This window comes from Spea bombifrons, chromosome 10 (genome assembly GCF_027358695.1).
Source record: "Spea bombifrons isolate aSpeBom1 chromosome 10, aSpeBom1.2.pri, whole genome shotgun sequence".
In the NCBI taxonomy this organism is placed as follows: Eukaryota; Metazoa; Chordata; class Amphibia; order Anura; family Pelobatidae; genus Spea; species Spea bombifrons.
The window spans coordinates 10,080,112-10,097,996 of NC_071096.1; the positions used below are offsets into that span (position 1 = coordinate 10,080,112).

Consider the following 17,885-nt stretch of genomic DNA (forward strand, 5'->3'; position numbering starts at 1 on the left):
TGCCGTTCTGTAATTTTTTAACAGAATAGTATTCGAGCGTCATTGCTTTTAGTCTGCTCGTAAAGGACCTTTTATTTGCGTCCATCAGCCATAGCTGCAGGATGTCCCCTTTAGTGAAAGCTAATTCTGCATGACATTTGTGCGTGATTTCCTCATACACAAAGGGTGCTTACCCTGTGCTCTTTTCAACTCCTTTTAATTGCCTTTTCTCTACCTCCACAGTTTGGAACAGGTTGATGTTAATTAAGCTTTGCTTGCTGGGATTTATTAAACATATTTGCTTTGTATCTTGGGTGGAGGTTGACCGTGCAGCTCGCTGCAGCTCGAAGGAACATCACCCTCTTACAAATTAAACCTACGTGACTTGGTCCAATTGACATTGTTCACATTATTTGCTTTGCAATTTGGCTCCGAGTCAGCAACTCGTTTTTATTTGCTAATATTTATTTTCTCCTTAATGTTAGGTTTCTACCGTCTCGGACATTTTGTAAGCACTAGGTGGATCAACAAACTACAACCGGGAAACGTGGCAGGCCAAGCGCGGAGAGCGTGTCACTGTCCTGCCCCTTACATACGCTCTTTATTTTACTTCTATTTGAGCGTTTTTAATTATTTAAAAAAAATGCAAACATATGTATTTGTCGTTTAAGAAATAAAGTTGAGGTGATCAAAGATATTCAATTAATCTTTGAGTTACTCATCACATTGAGGCTTTGGTGGCATTCAAGAGATACTTCCATGAAGTGGCGTCTTAATCGGACTATCCAGAGAAAACTGGGACACTGGGCACTCTGATTTATAGGTTAGCCCAGCACTACCAAATGTATAGATGATATCAAATTATTTTTATATATGGTTTCAGTTTGTAAGCGATCTTAGATCTTCAGATGGAGGTGAGCAGGTCAAGCTATGTGTCCTTCCAACGTGCCAGCGCTCAGACTTCATCCTCGATCCATCCAGGTCAATGGATGTTAAATATAAATCGTATATAAATTCTAGTTTAAGGAGACTCTGTAATCTGAAAAGGCCAACCTTTTAATTATATTGATGGGAGCGCCAGGGAATAATTTGTACTAATGAGTCTGTGAAATTCCCAGAGGGTGGCATGGTTTTTTCCTCTCTTCCAATTCTTGTTAGGCTTGTAATATGAGTTTTATCTCTGGAGCCTGACCCCTCAATCTATTAACTGCAGCCTTTCCAGCAGTCTGGTCTAAATGAAATGGATCTGGAGAGAGACAATTTCTTGCAGGATTGTTCATGTAGGTGGAACCTTAATATCAGATTTACCAGTTTTGTGCCCGTGACGGACAAGGGATACATTTTATTTGCGTGAGATATTTAGTGGTAAATGGCATGGCGCTGAACTCTCGTGCAAACAAGACGTTTCATGAATATCCCCACTGCTGGAAACTGAAAGCAAAGGAAGTAAGGATTGCGTTAGAATGCACCCTTGGGTACTCGTGGGCACCCTTGGGTGAAATGCTCCACCCACATAACCTATCCCCGCCCCCTATTTTTGCATGCGTGGTGTTAAGCTTGGATTTGGACCACAGGTCAGAATAGCTGAAAGCCATTTGTTGCCAGCCAATCAAATAGAGTTGACAATCCTGTAGAAATATATTTATATTTATGTATTTTTCCCCCAAAACAATTTTTTCTATTACACGATAATAAACGTTGCTAGGATACAAGGAATCTTCATCATGGCCGTGGGGAGAAAACCACTAATGCATACAGCACATTTTCCATTTTTAAGGCAGAATGTACTCCTCATGCTCCTTCTGGCTATTTTAGGCCAGTGCTTCCAAACCATCATGTCTAATTTAAAAGTACCAGAGAGCTAGCTGGCTCTCTTTTCCAGAACCACTCAATGATTTACTTTCAGTTTCCAAAAAACACTATTTGTGAATGCGTACCATAATTTACATTTAGCTGCTTCCATCCCAGAAGTGTCTTTGCGTACCTTGTTTGTGCCAATAAGGTTTTCTGGCCTACTATAAAGAAACATTTACTCGTCCTTTTATTATGTTACGGTGAACAAGCTTTTTCTGGTGATTTTTACTTTCAGGAGTAAAGATTTATCTTAAAACCAGTTATTTTACTGGAAAAAAAAATATTTTTTTATTAATTTTGTTTTAAAGCCTATGCATTTTTTTTCTTCCTTCTACTTTTTTGGCTGAAAGGCAACACCATGAACGACGCGACCTCTCTACAACAGATTCTGTATTAATTTAGGACTTTAGACTTAAAAACCCCTATTTTCACAACCCTGGGTCTGCAAGAATAAGATACAGAGAGTGATATTTTAAATTGTGGCGTAAAAACTTTTGTCTGTTGGATGACTCTGATATAAATGGTTCTGTAGATGGTAGAGCATTGCTGTGACCTTCAGCCCACCAAGGACAGTGTGCGAAACGCCTCTCTGGGTTATGGCCACAAGCCTGAGGACAGCTGATGGTAGTTGTTAAAAATTGTTAAAAGTGGGAGTCCTGCCAGATTAAATAGTAACATGATATGTTCGTATGCAAGTTCTATGATTATGTCCTCCTCTTAGGGTTTGTGGTTTATGGTTTTTGTATTTTGGGAACAGCTTTTCCGTGAAAGGTACACTGGCGTGTCCTATACTTTTTAAGTAACGTACCAATGTTGTGGTTTAAACTTGAGGCAAGCAGCAGAAGTTTCTTGGCTATCTCTTTTTTTACAGGCAGGAGTGGTTGCCCAATCTCTGGTGATGTTGGATAATTGGCCTTTGGATAATTTGTGGATGCAAAACAATTTTATCGTTTGCTCCCGCACGTAAATTTTAGTAACGCATAACGCAACATGTTTTGCGAATATAGAGGACCCTTCTGGTTCAGTCAACTACGTATAACTATACCGAAGAGCTCCCCAGGGTTGGTCACCTGGATTTGTCCTCTCCTACACTCTGTAGGATGCACGATGGGGTATTATGTCCTGGATTTGTCCTCTCCTACACTCTGTAGGATGCACGATGGGGTAGGTCAAGCCCCAAGTAGTGGTGCGGCATGGGCAGGAACTTGGGAAAGACACAATTTTCTTTCATTTTATAAATATAGAATATGGGCGCAGATTATAGACGTTATCGCCATATGTGAATACATCTCTAATAAGTCCTATGCGTTTTTATCAATCGAAACGCTTATGTTTCTTTACCTGGCTCCTCACAGCGGTCATTTTCTGTCCAGCTGGCCAAGAGGTATTGGCTCTTGCCAGTCAGCATTTGTTTCCTGGAACATCTCCACGAACCAACGTTCACAGGTCACAAGAAGATCAATATAGCTCAACAAATTAGCACATAAATCCCTGCTGCTGTCACGCCATTGAAGATTTTGCGGTTCACATAATTTTTGAGTAATTTGGGTAATGATGTAGCATGTCTGCCCATTCTGTGTTTTTTATGTGGTTACCACGGATACAGAAACATATGAGGTCTCTTCGTTGCAGCACCATTGAAGCCTAGTCTATAAATCATAACTGGGAACTAATTTTGGATACAGAACATGTGTTTCTTGGCCACAGCTGACTCTGGTCTACATGAAAAATATATCTTACTAGACCATGTTATACCCAAACCAGAATTGTTAAACTAGAGTTGTCACCCAACTGGTATTTTTCTAGCGTACCGGTAAAACTTAACTCAAGCAAGTTTACTATCTGTCCAGTCAATGCCATGGCTTCCCAGAGAAGATGTCAACCCTGTATCAGATGTAAAATACATAGAACTATGTGTATCGAGTGAAACATGGAGCTAGGTGAATGCTTCGCATTTATCAAGAACAGCCAGGGAAATGTCCTGTTGACTTTTCTTATCTATGCACTTTGACCCTGGACTGCTACAGTTTCTCCATAATAAATATGATTCTACGAGTTTCATCTCAGACCTCTGTCTTATCTAATGGTTCTTCATGAGATTGTCAAAATACAGACCGAGCTAAACTTCCTAGAATACAAAGACCTTCCACCGTGGGGCACAACCTGCAGAAGTGGGGTTATATATACCACTAATTCCTAATGTAACCCAATGGCATTGTGAGCACAGAAAAGAAGTCTTTAAGCTCTTAAAAATGTATGTATCGGGGGTAGACAGTGTCGAGGGCATCACTTTCCGAGGCAACTCATTGGGGAAGTCAGTGGTACCTACGGAGCAAATAGCTAAGCGTTTGTCACAAAGCTTGCTGTTGCCTATACTTGGTGACTCAACAGCTCATTCCATTAATATTTTGTCCCACTAAAGGGTATTAAGGTCTTCTCTGGGATCGCAACAACAATAACCCTCCTGCCTGTTATCAGTTATGTGAAATTAGTTAATATTTATGATTGATCCATGTATTTGCAATGTTTGATGAATTTCAGCTGTAAATCGTGGCCAGATCTGTTAAAACTATGCTGGGGTTATCTATGAAAATATTTTTGACCTTTTTTTTCTTCTTTTTAACAGGGATATCAGTATGAACAATATCACCAAGCTGCCAGAAGGAGCATTTAAAGGCTTCCCATATCTAGAAGAGCTGTAAGTATGAATTTTACGTGTAAATAAAATGTCAATACTTTCTATGATAAAGTGAAGGATCTTTTTTAAATCACATCTCCCCAACAATGTAGTTTTTCTTTCTCTTTCCAAAGCTCTGTTGACTTATTGATGAATGTACAGTAGACCGTGATTCATCCACCAATCTGAGTTGTTGAGGAACTTTGGTCGGCAAAACTGATCTGTGGCTAGCATGGAAAAAGTTTTTTGTTCATAATAGCCATCAGTCAAGTATTTGAGGACTAAACACCATATGTTATCCTTTGGAATTGGGTGGTAGATAAGTAGAAAAGCCTCCAGCAGAAGTGGTAGATGATACAGTGAGGGAATTTGAACATGCATGCGATAGGCACAAGACAAGACCAAGGACTAATAATGGTTTGAGAATCGGCAGGCTAGGAGGTCCAAATAGTTCCTATCTGTCGTCAAAGTCTATGTTCCTGGGTAACTACATGTATTTTAATCTATTGTTTTCTACGCATCAGTGGTGAAGTATGGGAATCTAGCACATTTTGGTGTCCCTTTGAAGCACATTGCTTTGAACGCTTTATTTTAACTTTTGTTGGTTATAATGCTAATACTTCTGTGCTCGGAAGACTTACGCCATTATGTGCATGTGTACAATATCTTATCTATACATATACTGTAGTTGGAAAGTCTCGTATACATAGATCTATATAGTTGGAAAGTCTCAAAGATATATATATATTATGTTACAGGTCTATATAGTTGTAGATATAGTATGAAAGTCTCAAAGAGTTACTTTCTATAATTGCAACCATTTACTTCAAAGAAAAAACACACACAGAGTCTAATCAGTGTCAGTTGAAACTAATCGGTGCTTACATTATCTAAGTGGGTGGGAGCCTTTTTTATAACAAAGCCGGTAAACCTTTATTCTGCATAAAGTCCACAATTCCTAGAACGGGTCCTCCGACTGACTTCGGTTAGGGCTGACTTGACAACATATTGGAAGAGAAGCAAACCTTACGATTTGTCAAATAACCCTGTGTGGTCAGTGCTCGTAATTTCTATAGAATAACAAAATAATTAGCGTTTCAGAAAGAAATTCCACGGGGATGTTAAATCAAAACATGTCTCCCTGATTAAAATGTTGACTTTACTTCCCAAATTCTAAAATTAACGCAATAAACACATTCTTTGCGTTAATTAGAGTTGGACTGACATGGCCTGGTTTATACAATGGGAAAACATTGAGCGTGGCTGTTGGTACGAAATTGGATTTAATTGCAAGGTGTGACAGGCAGGTTATTTTTATAATGAATCTGATCTCTTTCCACTTGCCAAAAAATAAATAAATAGAAATATTTAAAAAAATGGACACAATCGGCGATAGGTCCCCGCCATCCTTGGTGAAATACAGTTTGTTACTAAAAGACTTAGCAAGTTATTGGGGTATTTTAGAACATCCCAGGGTACCCGGGGGCCTCCCTCTTCTAGGGGTGTGGCTTCATATGTGGGCAGGGCTAGTTGCATGTAGGGGGTGGAGCTAGCCCCAGAAACTCTAAATAGGAGGGAAGTGGACAGGGGGCAGGGAAACATGGATGGGTTAGTGGGCAGTGATGATATTCTGCTCCCCTGCCGTTGTTTTGGATGCCCAAGCAGTGAATTGTCATATAGGAGTCTTTTCATAATACGCGAGCCCAATGTCACATTCCAAACCTACCACGCTAACATTTTTCTTCTATACTAAACAGGTTTAGGACGCCATGTGAATATCCTAACAAATCTATGCTAGGTGTGGTTTGTGAATGATAGCCAAACCTGGAATGCTGCTTTTCATTATTTAGAACACCTCCTCCCTAGTATGCCCCGTGTACCCCGCTCCTCCTGTACCGCTGCTCACGGTGGTCTCCGCTGTTTGTTTTTTGGCTGATACAACAGACATTTGCAAATTACTTCCAGATGACTGTCTCTTTTATTCAGACAAAAGGGAATGCTTAAAAAGCATTTAGAATGCAAGAGAACAATTGTCCTGTTGACTCTCCAGGGTTGGCCACGGCTTTCTGTTAATTAAGGGATGCACCTTTTATATCGTTTAACCAAAGGCGTCCAGGCACATTTTGTTAATGGCTTGTTCTGCTTTGTGGGTTAATATGATTTATTTTTTACTTTGGCAACATGTTGATCACTACACATGAATACATCTACAAAAGGTGTCTTTTTTTTTTTAATTTTATTTATTATTATTATTATTATTTTTTGATGGCCCCATGGCCGCCCCGTTGGTCCGCTTGCTAAAATAAAATTGTACCCAGGCTGCCGGTTGCCGCACTTTGGGCTCCTCTCAGACTGAGAAGTGTTATCTAGGTGCCTGCAATATTTGTCTTGGTTTCGTAATATGTGCAGAGCTATTTGAACACAACATATTACAAGTGTGTACTTATTACATGCTCCTACGCTTTACACCTTGAACTTATGTTTTTCCTGAATATTCAACTGATATTTACGCCTGCCCTGCCTTGTGTCTCTCTATTATACTTTTTAACCCTTTTAGAGCACAAAACATATTTAATTTTTCAGCGAAGGAATGAGATGCTGCGTTCCCTTACCAAGCTGTATTCAGGGTTCTAGTCTGCTGATGTTTTGATTGCCAGGAAGTTTGGGCAATTGACCAGTTCCGACGTTTTTCTTTACATGCCTAGTGGGATTTAAATGTTTAACTGGATTTGTTGGTCGATACTTATCGGTGGTTCCTATGGACTCATGTGAATGAATATTCTAACTTATTGGGGTTTATTCACAAAAAAGCTATATGTTCGGGATTGGAAAAGAGTTGGTGAGATTGGAGCTTATTCACCAACTCTTTGAAAAGCCCAGAGTCCCAGATTCCATTTTTTTGGACAGCTCTTTAGTTCTCGCCCATCCTTTCTTAAGATATGACTGCCATTGTTTGTTGATCAGTGTGTTTTCGAGATTGGTGCCAGCTTGTGGCAGGGTTAGCTTTATTACCTGCCTTTATAATGGATTTCTGAACCAATCAACAATCAGCAGCTTGACTAAATCACAGAGATAAGTTGATAGAGAGGAATAATAAAGATGATATAAAAAAAGACTACAACCTACAACCATCTTCTGGATTACGGTTGTAGGAAGCAACATCTGATCACAGTGGTCTATCTGCAGCTTTCACCATCGCTTGGATGCTTTGGAGAAGCCATTGGTCTTTGTTTTGTTTGGGAATGCTGACAATATTAATGTTCACAGAAGCAAAATAACTGAGATCACGTCATCTGTTTGCATTATTTTAATATGCTTTGTATTATCCAGCGTTAGCAGGGGGCACTGTGACCGAATGTGGCAGAAATAAAACTTATTAAAGCATCCCTGTAAATATCCGATACCAAAATAAAATCTATTTACACGTGTTCTGTTTGTGTATCTCTTGGGGGTCTGTCTGGGGAGTCTCTCCTTACAGATCTGCTCCTATTTCTTAATATAACCCCTAATGGGATCTCATGGAGACTCTTCCTGAAATCTAAACCCACCATTACAGCTGTGCTAATCCTCACAGATAGTTCAGCAAATTGCTCAGCTGTGCAACTCGCTGCAAAATAACTCAGACACTTAAACAAATCTGTTATTGTTCCCAGATCCTACAGTTTTTCATATATATTCTATTAAATATATTTTTAATTTATAAAATAAGCAATACTGATGTAATAAAACCCGCCTTATATTTTCTTTTCTAATACCAGCTTGATTATTCATCTCCGTCAACTTATCTCTGTGATTTAGTTAAGTTGCTGATTATTGTTGATTAGTTCAGGCAGCCGTTATAAGGCCCTGCCACAAGATGTCACCAATATTGATCAACAGCCAGCACAAGTTTTTGGTCGATTTAATAAATGAATTTGCTTGTGCAGGAACACCCAAATTTCCAAACAGAGAAGGAAGTTAAACAAAGAAATACTATGTTGAGTGTTACGAAAAAGTTCGCTAGAATCGGGATCCAAGAATGGGAATGTAATGAAAAGACTCTATCGCCTTTACCAAAAACTCTAAAATAGTCTTAGGCTGTAATGACCCGAATTAAAAAAAAAAAAAACTTTTAGGGATTTTTGATTCCCAAACAATTTTAATATTGTTAACAGCGCACAAGTTTATTTTGTAGACAGCTGACCTATTGGTTACCTTTCCTTTCCAGTAACATTTTCAAATGTATGAAGCTAAAAAAAAAATATTTTTCTTGGTTGTGTAAAGCAGCCTAGGCATTTTAAGCTATATGCATACAGTATTTGCTAGACAATAACATTATTTTGCTGTATATAATGAGCCAAGGCCTTGATCATCAATGCTTTTACTGTTTGTTTATTAAATTGACTCCCCTGGGCTAACAAAAGCTTCCCGTTGTATTTCCTAAGCCCAAAGGCATTATTTATCTCAACTGTTAGTGTGTGTGTGTAGCTAAAATGGCTTAGTCCTCCTCTGCCCCTAATTATGAGGTCCTTGACCCTCATAAGGCAGTTAGTCCATCAACAACTTAGTAATATTTGGCAGACATATTAGCAAAACCTTTGCACACTTGGCCAGTTGTATCCTGTTTCCTGGAAGATTGCCAGCGAGAGGAGAAACGGAAGTCGAATTAACTACACTCTTCTGTTTCTTGTTCGTTGGTTTAGCGTGCCGAGTAAACACGAGTTGCCTTGAGGTAAGCTATAGTCTCTCCATTAAAGTCACGCAACAGCTTGCCTCTCTAGGTTTCAGCTTGTCTCTTTCCACAATACACCGCATTAGTGACAGCAGTTACTTTTTTGTTTTGTTTTTTTAACTTGGATGGTTGCTTTATCAAGATATAAGAACTGTTTGTTGTGTCTGTGGGGAATCAGATAACGATGGGAATTATATAGAGGGAGTATTTAGGAGGTAGAGATCCGCTTGGCCCATTCAATCGTAAATCTGTAACCTCAGGCAAGGATTTCTTTAGGAAAAAAAATATATATATATCGGACATCCTGTTGCTGGCCTGAAGTGTATTTATTTTTATCGCTAGTTTACCTGTAACATACAAGCTTGATACGGAACTTCCTTCTGGCATGGGCTTGCGTTATTTGTGTTTCCAGTTCGCGATAACCCAAGTCTGTTCCAAGTGTTAATGAATTGATGCGTTGTTTACATCTGTCAACACAACTGGAAAGGCTCTTCTGCAAATGTTCTCTTATCTAAGAATAAACAAGAAAAAAAAAAACACTCAACCCGCTAATTCTGAGACCAGTCCTTCCTATAAGTCATTCTTTTTGTGGAAGACTTTAAAAACCGTTTTTGCCCGGCACGTTTGTTTCCTGCAATCTAGTCCGGAGCAGACGTTGCGTTTTTTTTTTTTTTTTTTTTTTTTCTTGAACGTCATTTGATTCTTTTCCCAGTGAAACCAAGTTGTAATTGTTTACATTTTGTATTTTTTTTCCCAGATTTCTTTTTTTAGATCTTTAGTTAAAATATATGTATCGATCTACATTAATATTGTGCGTTTACAAATATGAAAAGTTATTACTGAAGTTGAGATGGCGGAAGTGATCAGCCCATAATTGTTTTTTTTAAGCACTTTTAATGGACATGAAAAATGAGGACACTGGATACAGCGTTCCTGGCCAAATCTAAAGAGGCTTCAGCGCAGCTTCAACTCCTCTAAGGAAGGAAGGCATCTGCTTGTGCTCATCTTACCATGTAAATCGATCTTTTCTTGGCAGCTTGGGAGTCTGGATCGCTAGGTGTGCCGCATTCTAGCACTTCTCTAATTCTGCATTGAGGAAAGGCCTTGTGATATTTAAGCCTCGGTGCAGCAAAGGTTGGACCACACAGGGAATGTTTATCAGGAAGCAGGCAAAGCGGAATAAAACGAGGGGGAAAACTCTATCCGGATAGGAATTCATAGCTAGAAGGGATCTGAGTCTTTTAATGTCAGTTGATGTACTTGTCTATTCCATGTGTGATAATCGGAGATTTGGGAAATTAACGCTAACCCTATTGAAAGCTTTGGGCCCTGGCAGGTTAGATCATTAAAATCCTGGGGTGGTTGTGCCGTGGGCACTGAATTCACTCCAAATGTATCAAGGTGGAACGGCACTCAAGCCCCAACGAAGGGCAGTGTGAACCATGAGAAAAAATGTGAAGTTTGTCTCCTGTTCTTTTATGATCCTCCATGGTGGTAGGGAGTAGAAGGAGCAGAGACCTTACCTTTTCTGGCACAGATGACTTGCCTCATATCCTGGTTCTCTGCACAAATACAATGACTAAGATGGAAAAAACACTGGAGATATCTGCTTCTTCTAGGGTGGCATCATGCGGGTGACTTGCCATCTCTGTAACAGTGCCCCCCTTACGGTTAGGTGCCCTAGGTCTAAATGTGACAATGTTTATACCAATTCCAAAGCAGATACTGGGATAAATTGCTACAGTTATAAAATTGTTATAACTCCTTGAAGTTTCTTAGATTTTTTTTCCAATTTAATGTAGGCCACATTTAGGGTCAGGGTTGTCCTGTATGATGAGTATTTTATAAGCGACCAATGCTGATAAAGCCTCTGGTTACATTAAATGTAGGGAAAGAGCCCCATTTTCCAATGAAAAATCTGTCTGTGTTCATAGACCAATGGGTTATGATGAAGATCTTGTTGAAGTTCTTTGTTTTAAAGCAGGTCAAAAGATTTTATTGTTGACGGTTTATAAAACATCCTGATTGAGCGCTGGCAACAAAACAATAAAAAGAAAATCCGCATCTCATAATGACATTAGTCTCTGTGAATCTCCGCTAATAGCTCCTAGTTGCTCCAGCGCTAATTTGGATAAACCGTGCCCCTCTTCATTCCTGCTTGTTACAACGTAATAGGTTGCGCATTTATTTACAATCATTTCAGAGTTTTCTTTCTTTTATTGCAAAGTATTTTTTTTTTATTTTCTTTTATCTATTGTTTTTACTCCCACATCTCAATTATTATTACAATTTTTCTTCCAGGCGACTGGCGGGCAATGACCTCTCTTTCATCCATCCCATGGCCTTGTCTGGCCTGAAAGAACTCAAAGTTCTGTAAGTAATTCTGCAGTTTTTTTAGTAATTACATGCTCCCTCCACTCTGTCAGCACAGCAGCGTGTTTTCGCATTAACTCTTTTGAACCCAGAGGATAAATAATGAAAAAAAAAAGTCTAGAACTCTACCAAAACCAGGCTTTGTATCGCTAAATTCTATTTCTAACCCAATGCATTTCCAGGCTGAACGCTTTAGTTTGCAAACTTATTGTACTGTCAATGATCATAATGGCAATATTTTGTTAAATATGGTCTCTTGTTCCACATTGTGGTTTTTTTCCCCCCATTTAGGACTCTTCAGAATAATCAACTGAAGACGGTGCCAAGCGAAGCGTTAAAGGGGTTGGCTTCTTTGCAGTCACTGTAAGTGTTTTATTTTTTATTATTTTTTTAAAGGTTTTTAATTTTTTTTTAATTCTTGCGTACAAATAATTCAATTTAAAATGTACGATTTAAAAACATACTTCTAACTTAATTACTGTCTAGCTTTTTCAAAAATATTGAGAGGTGGAAGGGAGCATTTCACCGGTTTAAGCAAATTTGTTTCTGAGATTGCTGTAAATTCATAAAATAATGGACCGTAATGTGTAAAACCTACTGCTTCTACTTGACCATCTGAAACCACAGAAATCCTTTTTTTTTCTTTTTTTTTTACATTTATTATCTTTTATGCGTTTGTGGCAAACTTTTATAAATATCTTGTGAAAGGGAAGCCGTCCTTGGAGTTGCAAATAGCACAGTCTTGACCTAAATGGCTGGGTTCACGATCTTGAAGAGTAAATAAAACCGTTGCGCTGCAGCTGAAGAAACCTACACGCGTACCACATATTTAATACGCTATAATTTCATGTATGACCAGTTCTGGTTTAGTCCTATTAAACCTATAAGTGATACAAGCGTTTGAACATGTGTACGTGCCTTGGACACTCTATACACATGCAGTAGGGGACCACCTTTCGCTGTATTGCAGACCGTATTAAAGCAATAGTCTATTACATATAAATATATTGGCCCTGGAAACACTGTTGATATGCTTATTTTATTGTGTTCCATAAACAAATCCTAAGGTTTCAGGCAAAACATTAAATAGTGCAGAAGTATTAAATATATATTATAATATAATATATGCATCCTACTGAATTAACTGGTGGTGTGTACAGAAACTGGATCAATTGGGTTCCATATCTACAACCAAAATGTAGATGTGAGATAAGTTACTCCTTTTACTCCTTTTCTATCAAATAAAAACAAAAAAGTTCTCAAAGGAAATATTGGAAAATTAATTCTAAAAATGATTAATCACGTCTTATTTTGATAATAATGGTTGTTGATGTCACTAGGTGGCTAGTCAAGGAGCTTTCAAATGAATCTATAAAAGTAGTTACATAGTTGTGGCGTTGAGCTGTTCTGTTGGTCAGTTAAGTTTTGCACAAAGTGTTTGTTTCTATATAAGCGTGTGTGTGTGTGTGTGTGTGTGTGTGTGTGTAGCATTTCCATATAACTGGATCCAAATTTAGGAGCCGATGACTTATGTCTACTTTCTATCTGCTGTGTACTGTTTTTTTTTTTTTTTTTTTTTTTTTTTTTTTTTTTTTTTTTTTTCTTCTTTTTACTCTTTATTAGAAAATAAATTTTCTTTTAAAAGACACATATAACAAACTTCCAACACACAGACAAATGTATTGACTTATATTGTACTTAATACAAGACTAAACATAAATAATATAGCTCTTTGAAAGATGGTTCTGGTGAAACCTTAAATCTTTAAGAAAGGGGAGATAGTGTCGTATGGCTAATTAAGGATGGTTAAACTCTGTCCAAATTCAACTGAAAAATAATTTCTTAAAGTCTAAGTGGAAAATTTTGATTCCAGCTGGACCAGATCTTATTATAAGAGACTAGATTATTTCGAAAGAAATATCTTTCTGAAGTGGCCTGAGTATTAATTTGGTTAAAGATTTCATCTCGTGTTGGAATGTTCTGTGTTTTCCAGCGGCGAGCTATACAAATCTTACAAGCCAGTAGTATATTAATAAAAAAAATATTATTAAATTTAGATGTGGGTGGTAGGTCCAAATGAAACATAAAAGTTTGAGGTAACAAACTGATTCTAATACCGGTATTTGTTAAAAATATGGAACAGGCTATTTCTTTAATAAAATCAAGAATCTGACACTCCCACCATATATGAAAGTGGGTTCCCACTGCTTGATTGCATCTCCAGCACAAACCATTGACCGCAGTATACATCTTACTAAGATTATATGGGACCAAATACCAGCGATGAAGTAATTTAAAGTATTGCTCGTGTAAATTTAAGCAATGCACTGCTTGTCTAGTATGGTTCCAAGCTTTATACCAATTTTGATGTTGAAACTCGATCTTAAGGTCTTTTTCCCATAACAAGATCGTCTTGGGTTTCTCTTGAGGTAGGAGATTTGTCAGTTGTTTTGCTACCTTCGAGATCTTATTTAATAGCGGGGGTTCTAGGAAAAGGTCATCCAGTTTGTCACATTCCCTTATTGGAGTTATAGATAAAAATTGTTTTATACGTAAATATGAGAAAAGGTCTTTATTTAAAAGGTTATATCTAGTCTGAAGATCTACAAATGGGGTCACTGTTTGTCCTTCTATAACATCTGCGATGTCTAGTATTCCCTTTTGTTTCCAGCTCTGAATATGTAGATCTCTAATATTTAAATTCAAAATTCCTATGGGGGATAGTTCAGATATCGCAGTTGATAAGCCATAGTTTTCTCGAACTTTGAGTATTACTTTTAATATATCTTTCATTAGAATACTTGGTATTCCTAGTTTTTTAATCATTTTCTTGTCAAGCCATATTAAGTTAAATGGTTCAATATTGTTATTTATGCTTTTCTCAATATTATACCAACCAAGATTATATTTATTTGTTTGTCTCCATGCCATTGCATGGGAAATATGAGAAACTTCATGTAGTCTATATAGATCCGGATAACCTATCCCCTCCTGAGAGATACTCTTCTTCAAAATATTTTTTGAGATCCTAGGTCTCTTTGTTGACCATACATATGTTGAGAATAAATTATCAAATTCTTTCAGTAATTTCTTAGGAACTATATAGGGTATCATTCTAAACAAGTATAAAATTTTGGGTAATAGATATGCCTTAAGTATATTTATTCGACCTAACCAGGATAACTCTATCTTTTTCCATCTAGAAGTTAAGAGTTTCATTTCTTCTAATAGGGAACCAAAATTTAAAGAAATTATTTCTGATAAATTTGTAGTAATTTTAATACCCAAATATTCAATTATATGCTGGATTTTGATTGCATTAGGTCCCACAATAAGAGATCTTTGTTGTTTTTCATTCAAGTTTATTGTTATTACTTGTGTTTTAGAAAAGTTTATTTTATAATTAGAGAAAGATGAATATTCCTTTATTACTTCCAAGATGGAAAAATATGAGTATTCTGGAGAGGATAAAGTTAGAAGTACATCATCTGCGTATAGTGTAATTTTGTGTTCCTGAGAACCTATCCTTATCCCTAGGATCTCATTTGAATTTCTTATAGATTTTGCTAAGGGCTCCATAACCAATGCGTATATCAATGGAGCTAGTGGGCAGCCTTGACGTGTACCATTCTGGATTTTAAAAGACTCTGATTCAAATGCTGTTCCCTTAATTCTGGCAGTAGGGGAGGAGTATAATGCCATAATAGATCTTATAAAATTTCCATTTAATCCAAATACATGGAGAGTTGCTTCCATGAATTTCCAATTAACTCTATCAAAAGCCTTTTCAGCATCTAGTGCTAGAAAGGCTGAGGGGGTTTTCTTTCTGTGAATTTCTTCCAAAATATTGAAAAGCCTGCGGGTATTATCTTCTCCTGATCTTCCGGATATAAAACCTGTTTGGTCTGGATGAATAAGATCTGGAATTATCTTTTTAAGTCTTTGTGCTAATATTTTAGAAAAAATTTTTACATCCACATTTATGAGGGAGATCGGCCTGTAGTTGGTTACTAATGTTGCATCTTTCCCCGGTTTTGGTATAGGCGATATCGAAGCTTCCAGCATTTCAGGCGGAAATCTGCCCAAATCTCCAATTTCATTAAAGAGTCGTTGGAGAATTGGGCTTATTTCCGTTTTCAAAATTTTAAAAAGTAACGTTGAAAACCCATCGGGGCCAGGTGCTTTCCCTAAAACCAAATTATCTATAACGTCTTCTATTTCTTCAATGGAGACAGGTTGGTTCAAGACATTCGATTGTTCTTTTGTTATTTGCGGAAGATCTAATCTGTCTAAATAAGAATATATCTGTTCTTCAGTCTTATCCAAGCTGCCCAAATTATAAAGAGTTTCATAATAATTTTTGAAGGCGTCTCCTATTTGAACCGGAGATAAACAAATTTTGTTTTTAAAGTTTATTTGTTTAATCCTGTAATTTTGATTTTGTATTTTAAGTTTGTTTGTTAAATCCCGAGAAATTTTATTATTACTGCAGTACCATTTTTGTTTCAGGCGCGACATAATTTTATCTACGTTGAGTTGTAGTTTAATTAGTATGTCCGCTTTAATTAGTTTTATTACATCATATTTTTCTTGATTGGGGTTGATCTTATTATCCCTTTCCGCTTTTGATAAAGCGATATATAGGTCTGCAAGATTATCCCCTCTGGACTTTTTAATCCAGGAAGCTTTTTTGATTAGGTGACCTCTTAAAAAACATTTCAAAGCGCACCATAAGGTGCTTACTGAAGTATCTCCGGTATCATTATATTCCAAAAATTGTTTAGTTATGTTACAAAGTTCTTTTTTATTCTCATCTGATTTTATAATTTGCTCATCTAGGCGCCACCTGGAATATTTTTTATAATTTGGATTATCTAAAATTTGAATAAAGACTGGTGCATGGTCAGACCACGTAATATTACCAATTGACGAAGAGGAACATCTCTCTAATGTTAACCCCAACATAAAAATAGCGTCTATACGTGAGTATGATTTATGAGGAGCTGAATAAAACGTATAATCTTTTTCTTGGGGGTGCATAGTCCGCCAAACATCATACAGATTATGTTTAAATAATGAAGCAGAAAACCTATCGATTTTTTTCCTTAGTTTGTTATCATATGCATCCGTTTTCCTTTCTGATATTCTATCTAGATTAAAATCTTGTATGCAATTTAAGTCCCCCCCTATAATTACTAGACCTTTAGCGATTTTTTCTAAAATTTCCATTGAATCGTTAATAAACTTAGCAGTTGATTCAGAAGGAGCATAGAGGGTCATAAATGTATAAAGAATATCATTAATTTTACATATTAAGATTAGACGTCTCCCCTCATTATCAAATTCATGTATGATATATTCAAATTTATTTTTCTGAGATAATATAATAGCAACTCCTCTTTTCTTTTCTTTAAGCATGGAAGATGTATAGATATAAGGGTATTTACGGTACTTCCACATAAGAGGTTGTTGTTGTTGCCAATGAGACTCTTGAATAAACGCAATATCTATATTTCCTTTTAACAAAAGATCGTAAAGATAGGACCTTTTATGTGGTGAGTTCAACCCTTGTACGTTAATTGTTACCAAATTAAGGGTCATTAAAAAAAATTTGTATAACAGATTTGTTCTAGGAAGACCTCTAATTTTCGCCAATTAAGACACTCGCCCCTATCAAGATCTAAATAGGTTTCAACATAATTTTCAAAGAGCTTTACATTAAACAAAAAATTCACATTTAACATTAAATCAAACATAGAAACATGCATTCTGTCCCCAATACTTGGGAGGAAGTTACTTCCTAACCTCCCATTTTGGAGAAATAATCCCTGAACCATCTGGGATTATTATTATGGGGGTGCTAAAAGGACTGAGAAAAAAAAAAAAAAAAAAAAAAAAAAAAAAAAAAAAAAAAAAAATAATAATAATGTGTTTTAACCGTTGTATTTGTATGTAGACAGTGTTGTCTAAAATGTCCACCTAATAAATATATTTCTTCTAAATTGCAAAACTTGATAATGTATTTTAACCATTATATATATATATAAAGTAATGATATCTAAGGTTTCATTCAAGTCCCTGCTTTCCCTCTTCTACATTAGCCTGATATACCAGTAGGAATACTAATAGGAACACATATATAAATTCCCCCTATATAACTAAGTGCAAAGTAACAGTTTAATCTTCATATAATTTGTTTTAAATATTAAAGTAGTGTTTAAGTATCACAATACTAAGTATAGTCTTTACGAATTCCCGTTTATTCCCATACGTGTGTGTAAGCAGTGTTAT

The 17,885-nt window shown here is 36.7% G+C and overlaps 1 protein-coding gene across 1 annotated transcript in view; it reads left to right on the forward strand.

Annotated features, from left to right (window-relative positions):
• Positions 1-17,885, forward strand: part of LGR4 (leucine rich repeat containing G protein-coupled receptor 4) — a 54,633-nt gene that overhangs the window by 15,656 nt on the left and 21,092 nt on the right. The window contains exons 2-4 of the mRNA XM_053449165.1: positions 4,460-4,531; positions 11,523-11,594; positions 11,886-11,957. Of these exons, the coding sequence (XP_053305140.1) occupies positions 4,460-4,531; positions 11,523-11,594; positions 11,886-11,957 (216 nt within the window). The remainder of the gene's footprint in view (positions 1-4,459; positions 4,532-11,522; positions 11,595-11,885; positions 11,958-17,885) is intronic.